The 18185-nt window shown below is 50.2% G+C and overlaps 1 protein-coding gene across 1 annotated transcript in view; it reads right to left on the reverse strand.

The window, feature by feature from the left end:
* Window positions 1-18185, reverse strand: part of LOC142245329 (multidrug resistance-associated protein 1-like) — a 170706-nt gene that overhangs the window by 133454 nt on the left and 19067 nt on the right. Inside the window, 1 exon segment of the mRNA XM_075317959.1 lies at window positions 4175-4351. Coding sequence (XP_075174074.1) covers window positions 4175-4351 — 177 coding nt within the window.

The raw sequence follows: 18185 nt of genomic DNA on the forward strand, positions 1-18185 counted from the left end.
CCGGCTCATTGGTGGAGTGACCCTGGGTGCTGGTATAGCATGGTAATACATCCTCCATAACCCCTATATTTCATATTCCACACCAAATGTGATGCATATTCTTTGCCAACTATAATATATTATCCATATGACATGTAATACATCATCCATAATACCAGTAATACATCATCCACACCAAATACAACACATCATCCTTGCCACCTGTAATACATCATCCACACCAAATACATCATCCTTGCCACCTGTAATACATCATCCACACCAAATACAATACATCATCCATATGACATGTAATACCAGTAATACATCATCCATACCAAATGTCATACATCTTCCTTGCCACCTGTAAGAAATCATCCATAACCCCTATATTACATCATCCATACCAATTGTAATACATCTTTTTTGCCACCTGTAAGAAATCATCCATAATACCAGTAATACATCATCCATACCAAATATACAGTGCCTACAAGTAGTATTCAACCCCCTGCAGATTTAGCAGGTTTACACATTCGGAATTAACTTGGCATTGTGACATTTGGACTGTAGATCAGCCTGGAAGTGTGAAATGCACTGCAGCAAAAAAGAATGTTATTTCTTTTTTTTTTTTTTTTTTTAAATTGTGAAAAGTTTATTCAGAGGGTCATTTATTATTCAACCCCTCAAACCACCAGAATTCTGTTTGGTTCCCCTAAAGTATTAAGAAGTATTTCAGGCACAAAGAACAATGAGCTTCACATGTTCGGATTAATCATCTCTTTTTCCAGCCTTTTCTGACTAATTAAGACCCTCCCCAAACTTGTGAACAGCACTCATACTTGGTCAACATGGGAAAGACAAAGGAGCATTCCAAGGCCATCAGAGACAAGATCATGGAGGGTCACAAGGCTGGCAAGGGGTACAAAACCCTTTCCAAGGAGTTGGGCCTACCTGTCTCCACTGTTGGGAGCATCATCCGGAAGTGGAAGGCTTATGGAACTACTGTTAGCCTTCCACGGCCTGGACAGCCTTTGAAAGTTTCCACCCGTGCCGAGGCCAGGCTTGTCCGAAGAGTCAAGGTTAACCCAAGGACAACAAGGAAGGAGGTCCGGGAAGATCTCATGGCAGTGGGGACATTGGTTTCAGCCAATACCATAAGTAACGTACTCCACCGCAATGGTCTCCGTTCCAGACGAGCCCGTAAGGTACCTTTACTTTCAAAGCGTCATTTCAAGGCTCGTCTACAGTTTGCTCATGATCACTTGGAGGACACTGAGACAGACTGGTTCAAGGTTCTCTGGTCTGATGAGACCAAGATCGAGATCTTTGGTGCCAACCACACACGTGACGTTTGGAGACTGGATGGCACTGCATACGACCCCAAGAATACCATCCCTACAGTCAAGGATGGTGGTGGCAGCATCATGCTGTGGGGCTGTTTCTCAGTCAAGGGGCCTGGCCATCTGGTCCGCATCCATGGGAAGATGGATAGCACGGCCTACCTGGAGATTTTGGCCAAGAACCTCCGCACCTCCATCAAGAATCTTAAGATGGGTCGTCATTTCATCTTCCAACAAGACAACGACCCAAAGCACACAGTCAAGAAAACCAAGGCCTGGTTCAAGAGGGAAAAAATCAAGGTGTTGCAGTGGCCTAGTCAGTCTCCTGACCTTAACCCAATTGAAAACTTGTGGAAGGAGCTCAAGATTAAAGTCCACATGAGACACCCAAAGAACCTAGATAACTTGGAGAAGATCTGCATGGAGGAGTGGGCCAAGATAACTCCAGAGACCTGTGCCGGCCTGATCAGGTCTTATGAAAGACGATTATTAGCTGTAATTGCAAACAAGGGTTATTCCACAAAATATTAAACCTAGGGGTTGAATAATAATTGACCCACACTTTTATGTTGAAAATTTATTAAAATTTAACTGAGCAACATAACTTGTTGGTTTGTAAGATTTATGCATCTGTTAATAAATCCTGCTCTTGTTTGAAGTTTGCAGGCTCTAACTTATTTGCATCTTATCAAAGCTGCTAAATCTGCAGGGGGTTGAATACTACTTGTAGGCACTGTAATACATTATCCTTGCCACCTGTAATACATCACCCTTATGACATGTAATACCAATAATACATCATCCATACCAAATGTCATACATCTTCCTTGCCACCTGTAAGAAATCATCCATAACCCCTATATTACATCATCCATACCAATTGTAATACATCTTTTTTGCCACCTGTAAGAAATTATCCATAATACCAGTAATACATCATCCACACCAAATACAATACATCATCCTTGCCACCTGTAATACATCATCCTTATGACATGTAATACCAATAATACATCACCCATACCAAATGTCATACATCTTCCTTGCCACCTGTAAGAAATCATCCATATAAGATGTAATACATCATCCACAAAGACAATATTGCATCATGCATACCAAATTTAATACATCTTTCTTGTTACCTATAATACACAATCCATATGACCTATAATACATCTTCCTTGCCACCTGTAATACATCATCCATACCAAACATAATACATCTCTTTTGCCACCTGTATTACATCAGCCATACCACCTGTAATACTCTTCCCTTCAGCTGCTAATCATCTGTATTTCCCCTTGAGTTTAAATATTCTTATTTTCCCTGGATTAGTGCTGGTGATATTCAGTTCCTTCACAAGCTCTGGATTCAAGCAGACGGCTTGCACTTATCTATAGGATCATTGCTGCTCTTTGTTGAACTTCTTCCTGAGGCATCTGGAGATAAGTTGTTCATGCACTTTTCCCATGTGTGTGTGCTCAGTGTGTCTTCTTTAGTGTTTAGTAGTGGGGTTGACTAAAAGCCCATCCCACCCATTCCTTTTCTAGGGCCCATCTCTAGGGTCATCCTTGGGTCAGGTAACTGGCTTGTCGCATAGGTGTGGAACTGTGACGACCCTGGACTATCAGGTCGTCACAGGGTACTGCACAACCTATCCTCCTGTGCAGTATTCCACCTCCCTCTTGGTTCTGGGTCCCTATCTTAATAGTGTTGCCTCCAACAGCAAATCAAATCCTAGATACACCCTGCACCACACCCACCAGGCAAACCTGTGGACGGCTTGAGTGGAATAGAGTCGCCCACCTGGGGGGTCAGGGAGTGGAGGTGAGGAGTGTAGTCAGTGATTAGTCAGAGAGAGTGAGTGAGAGGAGGTCAGGAGCGGTGGCTCCTAAGAGAAGCTGTCTAGGTTGCAGACGGTGGTCTGGACCTAGAGGAGTTGGACCCCCGGTCGCAGGGGATTTTGGCAAGGTGCCTGGACCGGTCAAGGAGGACAGCCGGCAGCCTAGCACTATCACCGGAAAAGGGACCGAAGGCACAGCGGGGTACACAGACTCTAGGTCAGGGAGAAGCTTCAGGCAACCTGACAATTCACCTGAGGAGAACGGAGGCTTTATGATCTGTTCCCACCCGCTCCAGAATTGGGGCATTAGTGCAACGAGGGGAATAGGACTTTCCAACCCAAAACGGTCCAGAAAATCCCAAGTGTGAGCCCTGAGAGCAAGCTCCCATACTTGGCCACAGTGGGGAGCGGGGCCCGGCAAGTTTCAGACTACTGGGCCACCACGTTGAAGTTAAACTTAGTGCCAGGAAGCAGGTCACGGATAACCAGGCAACACTATAGGGGACGGGACCTGGACGAGTTCCCCTCAGCGGCACCCAGAGAGTTGGTTTACCCAGTTGTCAGCATCTGCTTATTGACTGAGTGAGTACGAGAGTAACCCCTGCATCCCACACAGAGTCCCAGGGCATTCCCCCCTACCCGTGGAGGGCTACGACACCTTGCTGGCCCACTTCATCACCCCGGGTACTCCCAACGACGGCGGTGGTACTCCCAAATTACCATACACCACAGGTGGCGTTACGAACTATATCAATTCCCCTGTAAATACTCCCCTTTTCATTTGAGTTGCCGCATGACCCCCGGTCCAGAGACCCTCGAGCCACAGCGAACCCGGATCCGAGCAGTTCGGCTGCTTCCCTGGGGGCGGCACAAGCCACACCCTATTTCTGAACGTTTTCAATACAGTATGTAAAGATATAGAATAGACCTGATGTAGGTTCATAGGTAAAAGGGTAATAAACCCAGCAGTAAGACGACCCCACACAGCAGAGCATTTCACCATACTTACAGTCTTTCCTTTGCTGAGAAGAGACAGTCTGATGTAGCCTCGTCCATGTCGTCGTAGATAGAGGATGTAAAACGGAGAACAGGCAAATAGATAAAAACAGGGTATCCAGTAAAGAACGGTATAATGAAAACACCAGGAGAAGTCCGGGTTATCTGTGTGCCAAGTTTGGTTTACATCCTGCAAGAAGAAACAATATATTACAGCAAGTAGTGATAGTTGACTGAGAGATCTTGTGAGCTGGGACCTCACTCCTCTTACTATCTGTTGAATTATGTTACTGTGTAATGTGTGATATTATCTGTACAAGTCCCCTCTGAATTGTAAAGTACTGCAGAATATGTCGGCACTATAGAAATGGACACTTTTCCTTAGTAAGTTGAACCCATGAATTGGATCAAAATCATCAATGTCAACGCGTTTCGGAGAATTCTTCTTCAGGACAAAATTATTTTTGTCCTGAAGAAGAAGAATTCTCTCTGAAACATGTTGTCAAATAAAGTTTACAATCATCTACCATCCTGAGCGTTGGAGATTCCTTCCACAGTTAACCTTTTCATCTACCCACATTGATCATCTTCTACTGGGGTGCTGTATTACACAGTACTAGTGTGTGGTTGTGACTTATTACAACCAGAGGAGGTGAGCCTTCCTTCTCCATTTGGAGTTTGATAGTATCCCAGATAAGACCATATCTGCACTTATTTTGTCTTTCCAGCTATCATCTAGTCTTTACTTGGATCAAAACTGGACATGGCTTTAATTTTGTGGACTCTCAAAAACACTGACATGTGAACAGCGCCGTAGACTATAATGGGTTGTGTTCAATCCAGGAAAAACACAGACAGAATTTGTACATAAAACATGGATGTCTGAGTGAGGCATAAATCTTCCTTTAAGTTCCTGAAATACTTTCTACGAGTCACCTTATAATCATCTCCGGCTGCAGACATGTGAGCAGCTGCTGACTGTATACAACATAACTATCAGTTAACCATTCACCATAGTGATGGCATACGGTAAGCAGAGTCTGGGGAAGGATTATTACACTTGCTCCCGGTCATTATCTCGCTTCTGTTTTATGGTTTAATACTAGTGATGAGTGAGCACTACCATGCTCGAGTGTGCAGTACTCATAACGAGCAGTTATTGCTCAGATGGGCTCGACTTGTGTGCAGAGTATAATGGCAGTCAATGGGGGACTTGTACATTTTTCTAGAAGATCTTGAAAAAATGCTTTGAGTTCCCCATAGACTTCATTTATCACTAGTTACAAGTACCGCGCACGGTAGTGCCCATTCATCATTGCTTAAGAGTACTGAGCACCCGAGCATGGCAGTGCCCATTCTTCTCTAGTTAGAAGTACTGAGCACCTGAGCATGGTAGTGCCCATTTATCACTAGTTAGGAGTACCGAGCACCTGAGCATGGTAGTGCTTGCTCATCACTAGTTATGGGTACCGAGCACCCGAGCATGGTAGTGCCCATTCATCATTAGTTACGAGTACTGAGCACCCAAGTATGGTAGTGGTCGCTCATCACTAGTTACGAGTACTGAGCACCCGAGCATGGTAGTGCCCATTCTTCTCTAGTTAGAAGTACTGAGAACCTGAGCATGGTAGTGCCCATTTATCACTAGTTACAAGTACCGAGCACCCGAGCATGGTAGTGGTCGCTCATCACTAGTTATTAGTACCGAGCACCCGAGCATGGTAGTGCCCATTCATCATTAGTTACGAGTACTGAGCACCCGAGCATGGTAGTGATCGCTCGTCACTAGTTACGAGTACTGTGCACCCGAGCATGGTAGTGCCCAATCTTCTATAGTTAGAAGTACTGAGCACCTGAGCATGGTAGTGCCCATTTATCACTAGTCACGAGTACTGAGCACCCGAGCATGGTAGTCCTCACTCATCATTCTTTAATATGACTAAATGCTAATTATTACCCAATGTTAAAATACCACAACGACCAGAATATTATTTTGAGACAACAGTGTGAATACGTATGATTTAGGCCTCGTTCAGTCACCCATAAATTACATATGAAACTTTCACATATAGAACATGTATCAATTTTAATCTATAGTGTCGCGGGCGGAGGGGACGCGCTCGCCACGCTCGGGTCCGGTGCTTCTGCTGCTACTGCTCGGTGGCTCGAGCGGTGGGCCGGACCCGGGGACTCGAGCAGCGCTCCTCACCCGTGAGTGAAAAGGGATGGTTTGTTTGGGGAGAGAGTTCGTGACGCCACCCACGGGACGTGGTGATGATGGCACCACCGCTGCTGGTGACGGGGAACCCGGGAGAGATGGTAAGGAGCAGCTAGGATGTTATCCCCTCCGTGGGTAGGGGTTGGTGATCCCGGGGCCCGGTGGTGTAACGGGGAGGCTGGATGGTTGGGGGTGCAGGGTTGCAGGGACAGCACGGCGCGGTGCCGGATGGCACTGGTGTACTCACTCAGACAGTCAATGACAGAGTCTCTGGTAAACCAAACGGCCGGATGGACGGGTCCCGCAGCCGGCTGCAGTGTTGATGCTGTGCTCTCCCCGGACGGCTGATGGTGGCTGTCTTTCCCTGCACCTGTTAGAATGTTCTGACTCCTGTGGTTGCCCACCGGTAGTCTGCTCCACGGTGTATAGGTACCGTAGGAGCCAGTTTTGCCCGCAGGCACTGGCCCTTGGATCTCTAGCCTATGGCGGTGGCTGTATATCCTCACGGTGTGGACTGTTGCCTTCTGTCGGGTCTTGGTTGTTGGGAAACCCCTGGGGTTCCGGTCACACTCGGATTTGACTATTGTCGGCGGCTCCAAGCCTGGTCGGGTTCCGATGGCCCTGCCTGTGTGCTTAGCTTCACTCCGCTCCCCGGTTCGGTACCGGTGGGCCAACGCCCGACCCCGGTCCTACGGCTCTGCAGAGTTCCGCTAACTCCTGCAGACGGCCACCACCGTCTGCCAACCTTGCTGTCAGTTCCCGGGCTCCTACCCAGGCACACGCAGACGTTTCACTATTCTCACTTTCAACTCCTAAACTCATCTGACTGTTTTCCCGCCTCCAGACCTGTGAACTCCTCGGTGGGTGGGGCCAACCTCCTGGCTCCGCCCCACCTGGTGTGGACATCAGACTCTGGAGGGAGGCAACAAGGGTTTTTTGTCTGACTGGTGTAACTGTCTAGGGAAGGGGTGTGTATGTTGTTATGTCTGTGACTACCTGGCTAGTCCAGGGCGTCACATTTCCCCTTGGTAAAATGCAGACCGTCTGCGGGCTGCCCATCCATCACCGGTTTTATTTTTCTGTAAAAGATAAATTAACATGTAAACATTCAACATAAGCATACTTGTAGTTCTTCCCTTACGGGAGGCTCGGTACTTTAACGTTTCAAACATATAAAACATTTTTATTACTGACGGATGGGTTCATGGTCATCCGCTCCCCCACCCAGGCAACCTAAACCTTGAGGCAGCACCCCTTTACCCCAGTCCTGGTCCAGGTTACCCGAGCGGGAACGGGTACGGTATCTCGCACCCGGCTGTCACTTCAGGGACCCCACGTCCAGGGGGACCCCTGACCCCCGGAGGATGGCCACCGGTACCGGTGGTGGCCGGACCCCAGCCTGCTCTACTGCGGGTCCCTCCTCCAATCTACCTCTCCAAAGGCGGCACAGAACGGAAAACGGCCCACAAACTATTCACAAGCCCACAAGTTCGTGGGTGGCCTGCAAGTTCTTGGCCTTGTCCATGAGTAGTTTCTCATGTGGGCTGTTTAGGATACACACACTGATGGTCCCAACGGGGACAACTTGTCTTACAACGGACGGCAATAAGGTGAGACTTCGGTGATTGGTGTTCATTCAACGGAAAACAGGGTGCTGAGGGTCCGAACGGGGACAACTTGGCTGCAACAGTGGACCGCTGCCTACTCCCCTTCATGGGTTGGCGGCGTGGGGGCGCGGATGTGCGGCCGAGCGTCCGTACACTGTTCACGGGTCTAACCGCAGGCGGGTCCGGCATCCCGCCAGGCCGGGGGGTCGTGGAAGGCTGGATCCTGTAGGGGCGCATCCTCCGGGGTGGGCCTCTCATTCGCCCGCACCGCGGCTACCATCTCTCGTATCCCCTGCCTCCATCTCAGATCCTGCTGTAGTGATTCGACCCGTACCTGGATGCAGAACTGTGCCAACTTGTTCTCCAGCCACTCCGCCGTCCCCTGTGGCCACTGGTCCTGGGCCGCCTCTGTCTCTGCACCTGGGGTGGGCACCGTCCCGGCGGCCCACGCGGGGCCCGTAGCTTTCTCTTGTCTGCCGGCGGTCTCCTCTGTGGGCGGATCTCCCTGAACCGGGACCGCGGCTTCCGCTGTCGGTGGAGGCGCCAGCGGGTCGGGCGGAGGGAGGCTGGGAGCTGATGCAGGCAGCAGGGGAGACTGAATTGGGGCCGGGGGCAGACCGGATCCCTCAGACGTAGCGGCCGGTCTCTCAGGGACACAGGGGCGTGGGTCACCTACCCGCTCCTCAACAGCCTGCACCTTGTACAGCCGCGCGGCCGTAACCAGCTCCTCCACTTTGGCTATCTACCGGGCCATCAGGCGGCGTAATTCCACTTGGCCGCGGCGACATAGCAGCATCGTCTGGGCCTCCAGCCACACCGGTGTTCTGGGCTCGGGCGCCAAGCCCTCGGGTTGTGCAGACGGGGTGGACATGCTGCTCGTGGGTTCCAGGAACAATACTAATACGGAGTCCTGGCATCCCCGCTTCTTTATACTCTCTGCTACATGAGGCAGGCCTTTACCCGCCACCCCTTGGTTCTTTCTAGCACTTCCTCTCTGGGGGCGGGGCCTCACTTTCGCGCCTTCCCTGCTCGGGGAAGACGCTCGAGCGGGAAATCTTTGCGCCAAAAGATGGTGGAACTTCCAATTTTTCGGCCGGACGGCGCCGTTGGGGACTGCAAGGCACACTTCTACCGGTAGGTAGATTGGTTCGATCCTGTTCGTGACGCCAAGTTGTCGCGGGCGGAGGGGACGCGCTCGCCTCGCTCGGGTCCGGGGCCTTCTGCTGCTGCTGCTCGGTGGCTCAAGCGGTGGGTCGGACCTGGGAACTCGAGCAGCGCTCCTCACCCGTGAGTGAAAAGGGATGGTTTGTTTGGGGAGAGAGTTCGTGACGCCACCCACGGGACGTGGTGATGATGGCACCACCGCTGCTGGTGACGGGGATCCCGGGAGAGATGGTAGGGAGCAGCTAGGATGTTGTCCCCTCCGTGGGTAGGGATTGGTGATCCCGGGGCCCGGTGGTGTAACGGGGAGGCTGGATGGCTGGGGGTGCAGGGACAGCGCGGCGCGGTGTCGGATGGCACTGGTGTACTCACTCAGTCAATGACAGAGTCTCTGGTAAACCAAACGGCCAGATGGACGGGTCCCGCAGCCGGCTGCAGTGTTGTTGTGCTCTCCCCGGACGGCTGATGGTGGCTGTCTTTCCCTGCACCTGTGAGAATGTTCTGACTCCTGTGGTTGCCCACCGGTAGTCTGCTCCCCGGCGTATAGGTGCCGTAGGAGCCAGTTTTGCCCGCAGGCGCTGGCCCTTGGATCTCTAGCCTATGGCGGTGGCTGTATATCCTCACGGTGTGGACTGTTGCCTTCTGTCAGGTCTTGGTTGTTGGGAAACCCCTGGGGTTCCTGTCACACTCGGATTTGACTATTGTCGGCGGCTCCAAGCCTGGTTGGGGTCCGATGGCCCTGCCTGTGTGCTTAGCTTCACTCCGCTCCCCGGTTTGGTACCGGTGGGCCAACGCCCGACCCCGGTCCTACGGCTCTGCAGAGTTCCGCTAACTCCTGCAGACGGCTACCACCATCTGGCAACCTTGCTGTCCATGCCCGGGCTCCTACCCAGGCACACACAGACGTTTCACGCCTCTCACTTTCAACTCCTAAACTCATCTGACTGTTTTCCCGCCTCCAGACTTGTGAACTCTTCGGTGGGTGGGGCCAACCGCCTGGCTCCGCCCCACCTGGTGTGGACATCAGACTCTGGAGGGAGGCAACAAGGGTTTTTTGTCTGACTGGTGTAACTGTCTAGGGAAGGGGTGTGTATGTTGTTATGTCTGTTATGACTACCTGGCTAGTCCAGGGCATCACAATAGCACTGGGGAGAAAGAAAATTGGAGCCCGAGTTATTAAACCTGTTTTTGGGTCAGTTTTTGTCACAGATTCTAAATTTGCCCTTATTTCTCCATGGTCATCTCTGGAAATTATCTGAAGATGTAGTGGAAACACCTTCCCTCTTTGTTTAGAGCCTTACAAACTTCAGGAGAATATTCACCATCTTTAGTTCCACACAGATTGACCATTGGTGATCGTGGTATGATATTTTCCGTAGGACCAGAGTAATTGCGATTTGCTCTTCAGTCATCTTAGTTATCTATTGGGATTAATCCATATTGGTTTCCATTGTGTAAAAGTACACATTTTAGGGCTGTCTATGAACAGCCGCCATTCTCTTGGTCCATGTTGTGATATGCCCATTTACATCACCAAGCCTTGAACGTCGTTGCAATAAGCAAAATCAGTTTCTTTCCAGAAGAATGGCAGTAAATCCTTTTCTCTGCTGCCATAGTATGTGATTATGGTTTCCGGATGTAATAGATTCCTCTCTGCTAGTCTAGATGCCAACAATTCTGCTGATTTCTTTGGGAAATATAGCCGTCTATTGAGGTCATTGGGCTCCGGTTGATTAAAAACTCGTGACATTGATGGAGTTCCTTCAAAATCACGGTCATCATGACTCCTGTTTGTTGGAAAAGCTCAGGACTCATCTACAGGGAGCTCTTCTGGCTTATTGAATGATGGGACTGGTATTTCATCTCTAGTTAATACTAACCAGGAGCACACTGAATTGAAGTGAAAAGGCTTCATCGAGGTTACCGAATGCCCTACTGCGTTGTCACACATTTCTGTGGAATCAGTAGTGTATAGAGGGTGGGTAGGGGGAGTTGGTCCCGGGGCCCGGTAGGCGAGGGCCGGGGTGCAGGGTGAAGTGTTGCGGTGCAGTGCGGTGCGGTGCCTGATGGCACTGGTGTACTCACTCTAACACAAGATACTGGAGTCTCTGGTAAACCAAAGGGAGTGATGAACGGGGCCAGCAGCTGGCTGCAGCTTCTCCCAGAATAGGTTGGTGGTTTCCGCCTTTCTCCTGCACCTCTGTGTGTAAATGTTTGACTCCTATGCCTAGACACCGGTAGTCCGCTCCCCGACTGGTATATGCCGTAGGAGCCCGTTTGCCCGCAGACGCTGGCCCTTTGGGTCTCTATGCCTTGGCGGTGGCTTTACCCGGTATGGTTGGACTGTTGTCTTCTAACGGGACTTGTGTGGGATAGGTCCTAAGGTGCAGTCCGCAATCAGTTGATTCGACTCGGCCCTGTCGGTTCAGGGCTTAGACACAGTACAGAGTACCTGCCTGGTGCTCCGGTATCCAGTTGGCTCCCCTGTTCGGTTCTGGCGGGCCACTACCGTGTCCCGGTCCCTTACGGTTCCACCGTTCGTCTTCCCGGTCTCCTGCAGGCGGCCACCACCGTCTGCCTCCTTGACAATGGTATCAGAGAGCAATAGAGAAGGGTGTTCAAATGCCGCGCCAACAGATCACTCGTTCAGATGATGAAGACCAATGTCACTTTATTTGCATCTAGGTCTACGCGTTTCAGGAGCCCCTGCTCCCTTCCTCAGGACCGTCAGGTTAAAAATTTGATGTTATTTTTAACCTGACGGTCCTGAGGAAGGGAGCAGGGGCTCCTGAAACGCGTAGACCTAGATGCAAATAAAGTGACATTGGTCTTCATCATCTGAACGAGTGATCTGTTGGCGCGGCATTTGAACACCCTTCTCTATTGCTCTCTGATATCTGCCATTGGGTGGCTGCAGCCGGGGATCATGTTGTACATGCACATATAGTAGTTGTGACTGTCACAACTACATCAGGTGAGCAATATTACTCCCCCTTCCCCTCCCCACACATATTGGGGTAAGACCCTATTTGCGCTTGTTTGTCCACAGCTTTTTCCTATCCTTGACAATGGTGACTGGGCTCCGACCCAGCCACCTGGTAGTCTCTTGGCAGCCTGGACACAGGACTGCCCGTGAACTTGACTGCTGTCGACTTGCACTTGAACTAGATTTCTTTAGACTGTGTCTTTTCCCACCTCCAGGCCTGTGAACTCCTCGGTCGGTGGAGCCAACCACCTGGCTCCACCCCCTGGTGTGGACATCAAACCTGGAGGGTGGTGACAAGGATTTTAGTTTGACTGATGTCACCTAACCGGGAGGGGGTGTGGTGGTGTGTGTGACTACCTGGGACGACCCGACTAGTCCGGGGCGTCACATTCCCCCTTGGTTTAATGCAGACATCACCGGTTTATTTTTGTTTCTGGAAAATAGAAAACGGGAACATAATACAAACATAATAACATTTATACAAAGTTTCAACAATTTTATCTTTTGGATCTTCCCGTACGGGAGGCACATACTTGAACGTTCAGATAACATTTTTAATAACACGGGAATCGGGTCCTCAGTCACCCACCCAAACAACGTAGCCTTGATGCTGCCCCTAAGAAGTGGGCAGCACCCCTTTTCCCCAGTCCAGGAACGGGCCCAGGTGTGTTTAACGGGACGGGTGCAGGTTTCACAGTCCCTTCAGAGGCCCCACGTCCCGGGTACCCCTGTCTCGGAGGATGGCCACTGGTTTAGTGGTGGCGGGCCTCGGCCAGCAGCTTCCCGCAGGCCCATCCTCCAGTCTGCCTCTCCGGAGGCGGTGAAACCGGACGGCCGGTTAAGGGAGGTATTATTTACAAGCCCAAAAGTTTTTGGGTGGCCTGCAAATTCTCGGCCTTGTCTTTATAAAATGGGGGCAACAAAAGTCCCAACGGGAAAGGGCAGTCAGGGTCCCAACGGGGACTTCAACATGGTAGTCGGGAACCGCTCCCGCTCTTTAACTTTACCAAAACTCCGCTGCCGGCGCAGCCTCCTTCAGCCACTTTCCCCTGTCCGCCACAGGGCAGCACGGATCCCCAATGCCACACTCGCTCAGGGTGGCACCATCCATAAGGACCCAGTCTTCCACTGCCTGCGGTGCGGGTACGGTAACCGGGCTCTACTTTTAGAACTGTCCTCGCTCCTTGAACTTCCCGCCGTCCTCCATCAGGGGCTCCGACCCCGGCGGCGTTCAACAAGTCAGGCAGGCTCCGGCTCCTTCCACCCGGCGTACCGGATGGCGTTTCCCTGGGAACATGGGAACGATCAACAAAGGACTCCGGGAACTGCAGGAGCGGGTCCTTTAAAGCTTTAACTTTAAAACGTTGAACTGTAAAACTTCAGGGATCATTTCGGAGTGCGGCTACTACTGCAGGGGACCGGCCCGGCCGACGGTCTGACGATCTACCGGGTTCCCCATCCATATGCAGTAGGTTCCAGGGCTGTAGGCCGTTAACGGGAACTGCGGCGGGGGCAGCGTACTCGGTACCTCTTCCTCCAAGAGTTGCACCACCTCGGGCCCGCTTGCTGCTGTACTGCCGGGTCCCGGCTCCCAATTGATAAGGGTTGGCTCGGGAGTCTGCGTGGCTTGATCTCGGCGCTGCACAGCTGCGACAGTCCCTTGCTCACGGGCCCACACCACGGCAACCATCCTGCGGACCTCCGCCTTCCAATCGAGCAGCTGCTGCAGACTCTGCGCCCTCACCTTCATACAGAACCGGACCAGCTCCCACTCCAACCAAGCAGCGGTTCCGGCGGGGAGCTCACGCAGGCCGCAGTCCTCAAAGGCTACTCCTCCCCTCTGCTTCTCCCGAGCCCCGCCGCACCAGCGGCGGGCGCCCCTCCGCTCCCGTCTGGGAACGCCGACATCTTTCCATCCGTTCCCCCCGTGGTGTTTTCCGAGCATCTCACTTGCTTTTTGCTCCGCTCCACTCTCGGGAGGCGGGGCTTCGTCTTCGCGCCCTTTCTGCTCAGGGAAGACGGCTCAGGCGGGAACTTTTCGCGCCCAAGATGGCGGATTCTCCAATTTTTCAGCGGGACAACCGCTGGCAATGATCTGAAGGCAGGTAAGTGGACGGTTCTATCCTGTTCGCAGACGCCAGAAGAGTCGATGTGTACCGCCCCGTGGGCTCGGCTGCGACCGCCGAGCCGCTCGGATCCGTGCTCGTACTGCGGGTGGTGGCTAGAGCCGCTCACGGACCCGGGGGTCACGTCGGACTGCAAGGGAGATGGCGCTACACGCGGGAATTTGAGTGAGGAGTTCCACGGCCGGGGCCGCGGTGGTTTGGGATGTTAGTTCGTGACGCCACCCACGGGTTATGGTGATTGTAGACACCACTGCTGTGGTGAAGGTATGGGGGACTCCCGGGAGCGGTGTAATGGCGCAGCTAGGTGTTGACCCCTCTGTGGGTAGAGGGTGTTGGTTCCAGGGCCCGGTAGGCGACGACCGGGGTGCAGGGTGAAGTGTTGCGGTGCAGTGCGGTGCGGTGCCTGATGGCACTGGTGTACTCACTCTGACACAAGATACTGGAGTCTCTGGTAAACCAAAGGGAGTGATTAACGGGGCCCACAGCCGGCTGCAGCTTCTCCCAGAATAGGTTGGTGGTTTCCGCCTTTCTCCTTCACCTCTGTGTGTAAATGTTTGACTCCTATGCCTAGACACCGGTAGTCCGCTCCCCGACTGGTATATGCCGTAGAAGCCCGTTTGCCCGCAGACGCTGATCTTTGGGTCTCTATGCCTTGGTGGTGGCTTTACCCAGTATGGTTGGGCTGTTGTCTTCTAACGGGACTTGTGTAGGATAGGTCCTAAGGTCCAGTCTGCAATCAGTTGATTCGACTCGGCCCTGTCGGTTCAGGGCTTTGTACTGGGTCTGAGTACCCTGCCTGGTGCTCCGGTATCCAGTTGGCTCCCCGGTTCGGTTCCGGCGGGCCACTACTGTGTCCCGGTCCCTTACGGTTCCACCGGTCGTCTTCCCGGTCTCCTGCAGGCGGCCACCACCGTCTGCCTCCTTGCTAATGGTGACTGGGCTCCGACCCAGCCACCTGGTAGTCTCTTGGCAGCCTAGACACAGGACTGCCCGTGAACTTGACTGCTCTCGACTTGCACTTGAACTAGACTTCTTTAGACTGTGTCTTCCCGCCTCCAGGGCTGTGAACTCCTCGGTGGGCGGAGCCAACCACCTGGCTCTGCCCCCCTGGTGTGGACATCAAACCTGGAGGGTGGTGACAAGGTTTTTAGTTTGACTGATGTCACCTAACCAGGAGGGGGTGTGGTGTTGTGTGTGACTACCTGGGACGACCCACCTAGTCCGGGGCGTCACATGTGCACTTACAAAGCATTATTGTTATAGGGGCACTCAGTGTACTGTGATTGTAAAATGGCCACACTGGAGGCATTATTACATTCTAGGGGGCAAAATATTAGCACTGCTTTCTAGGGCACTTGAACGGGGGCATTGATATTTTTATTAATGGGGCAATTTTACCATCTAGAGGGCACATAGCAGACATTTTACTTTACAAGAAACACAGTGGTGGACATTATTTGGGGTACGAAGAGGATCAGTAACAGGGAAACATACAGCAGCAGCTCATCATTGGGGGATCAGGAGGATGAGGGTTCTCTGCAGGTTGGAAATAGATTGGGACGGGGCTGGAAATGTGAAGTCAAATTGTCTGTTGCAATCTCTGCAGAACAGTAGTGACTGGAGAAGTTGTCATGTCGGTCTGGGCCAGATGGAAAACATAGGAAATGTGAACAGCTCCATCAGAAAGAACGTTAGCTGTAAGTCATCATGTATAGCTGTACTGTAATCTATTATATGTTCTGCAGGACTGGTATTTACTACTGTACGGTCATATATGTGTTAGTTTTTCTATACTGATTTTCAGCTTTGTTACTAAATTCTAATACCAGTTTTTGACTTGAACTCATACTGCTACTTAATAGATCAGTCTGCCACCATTTAGTCCAGAAATCCAGCAAATCTGGAAAATAATTGCATTATACCAGGATAGTAGATCACTTATTCTGTCTTTAGATTTGGCAGCTTTTTTGGCATGACATGGACAGCAGTGATAGTTCAGACCTTTTATATCACGGTTTGTTTCAGCTGCCAAAGTCAACAGTGTAATTTGACACTAAATCTGTATTCATTACTATATTTTTGCAATGAATTCACTATAGTTTTTCAATTTAACACAAAGATGTGAAATCCATCTGGCAAAACCTGCAGCAAATACGCTACGTGTGCACGCAGCCTTCAGTATTAGGGCCACATAGTGACGACTATGACATGACTTTGCTATGTATACTTACAATTTAAAGGCCCCGTTACACGCTACGATTTATCTGACGATCTCAGTAGCGATGTGACACGCCCAGATCGTAGTTACGATTTACCGAGATCGCACATAGGTCGTTTAGTAGCGGTCACACGTACACACCTCACAAATGACCCTACATCGTTCGGCGATATATTATTTGACCAATGCGGTCGTGTGTATGTTGTTTTGAAAGTGAACGACGTGTCAACGATCAACGATTTTCAACCTATTTGCGATCGATCGGAGTCGCACGTAGGTGTCACATGCAACGACGTCGCTAACAATGACGGAAGTGTGTCACGGAATCTGTGACCCCGACGACATATCGTCAGATAAATCATAGCGTGTAACAGGGCTATGTTAGAGGTTGGATAGTCATAGGTTCGGTAAGCTAAATGACAACCTCTGTGACCTTTGCTATGGTGTCCACATTGGTTCATTCATATTTAAAGGGGTGTTCCCATCTCCAAGATCTATTCCCAATATGTAGTAAATAATAATAATAATATTATATCAAATACATCCAATTAGAAATATAGTATAGTTCTCTTGATTAGCTATGTATCTTACCTTATGTGCAGGGCATGGCAGTAGCTTAGCTATCCATGGTTACGACCACTAGCAACTAACGGTCCCTATATGCGTGGCCATAACCTTGGATACCTAAGCTACTGCCATGCCCTGCACATGAGGTAAGTGACAAAGCTTTTCAGAAGAACTATACTACATTTCTAATTGGAGGTATTTGCTATTATTAATATTATTATTACACCTATTACATATTGTGATAGGATCTTGGAGATGTGAATACCCCTTTAATTTGAAGTTTTGTTCTTTTTTTCTTAGACGCGCCATGATGCTTGATTAGCTGTATGTAACTATTAGTGATGGGTGAATAGTAACTATGTGTGTTCGGATTATTCATAACGAATCCCAAAGTATTATTCCGGTATTCATCACAAATAACGAACCTAATGCAAGTCAATGGGGAACCCGAGCATTTTTGTTTTTTTGCCGAATACTGGAATAGTACACGGAAAGCATTATCTAAACACAAATAGTCACTAATAACTATATACATCATTGAATTATATTAAATGGGTTTTTCATATTGTAGTTATAGTATAAGCAATCACAGATTTCCTAGAGAATTTTGCTCTCATTGAGCGTTGCCAACAATGGACGATCTCCGGGGGAAACTACTCCCAGCAGTTACTGTAACATTTTCACTTACTAGAAAAGCTACAAAAACAATCAAACAAGGTAGGCTATCTAACACTCCATGTTTCCTCATCCTACTTAATTACATAGCTAGTACAAGCTAAAAATAAGACATATGTCCACCAAAGTCCGAGAAGCAGACAAAGCCAGGCAAAGTCAGACAAGAGAGAGAATGTGGATGCTTGTGACAAATTAAGATTTAAAGGGAACCTGTCAATTGATAAAAAAAAAAAAAAATAAAGGATAAATGACTTGTAAAATAGTGAGTTTTCCTCATTCTGCCTTGCACTGAATCGCTCCATTGTATGTGAAATCTCTTCGTGCAGACCACCTGAACATTCACTCTGAGTCTTCTCTGGGGGTGTGCACTGTAACCCTTCCCTCTGTGACAATGCCAATCACAGCCCAGCAGTGTCCGCGAATGATAAACTGCTAGATCAGATACAGTGCGGTGTATGACAGCATC

Source organism: Anomaloglossus baeobatrachus, chromosome 7 (assembly GCF_048569485.1).
Source record: "Anomaloglossus baeobatrachus isolate aAnoBae1 chromosome 7, aAnoBae1.hap1, whole genome shotgun sequence".
NCBI classification, from domain to species: Eukaryota; Metazoa; Chordata; class Amphibia; order Anura; family Aromobatidae; genus Anomaloglossus; species Anomaloglossus baeobatrachus.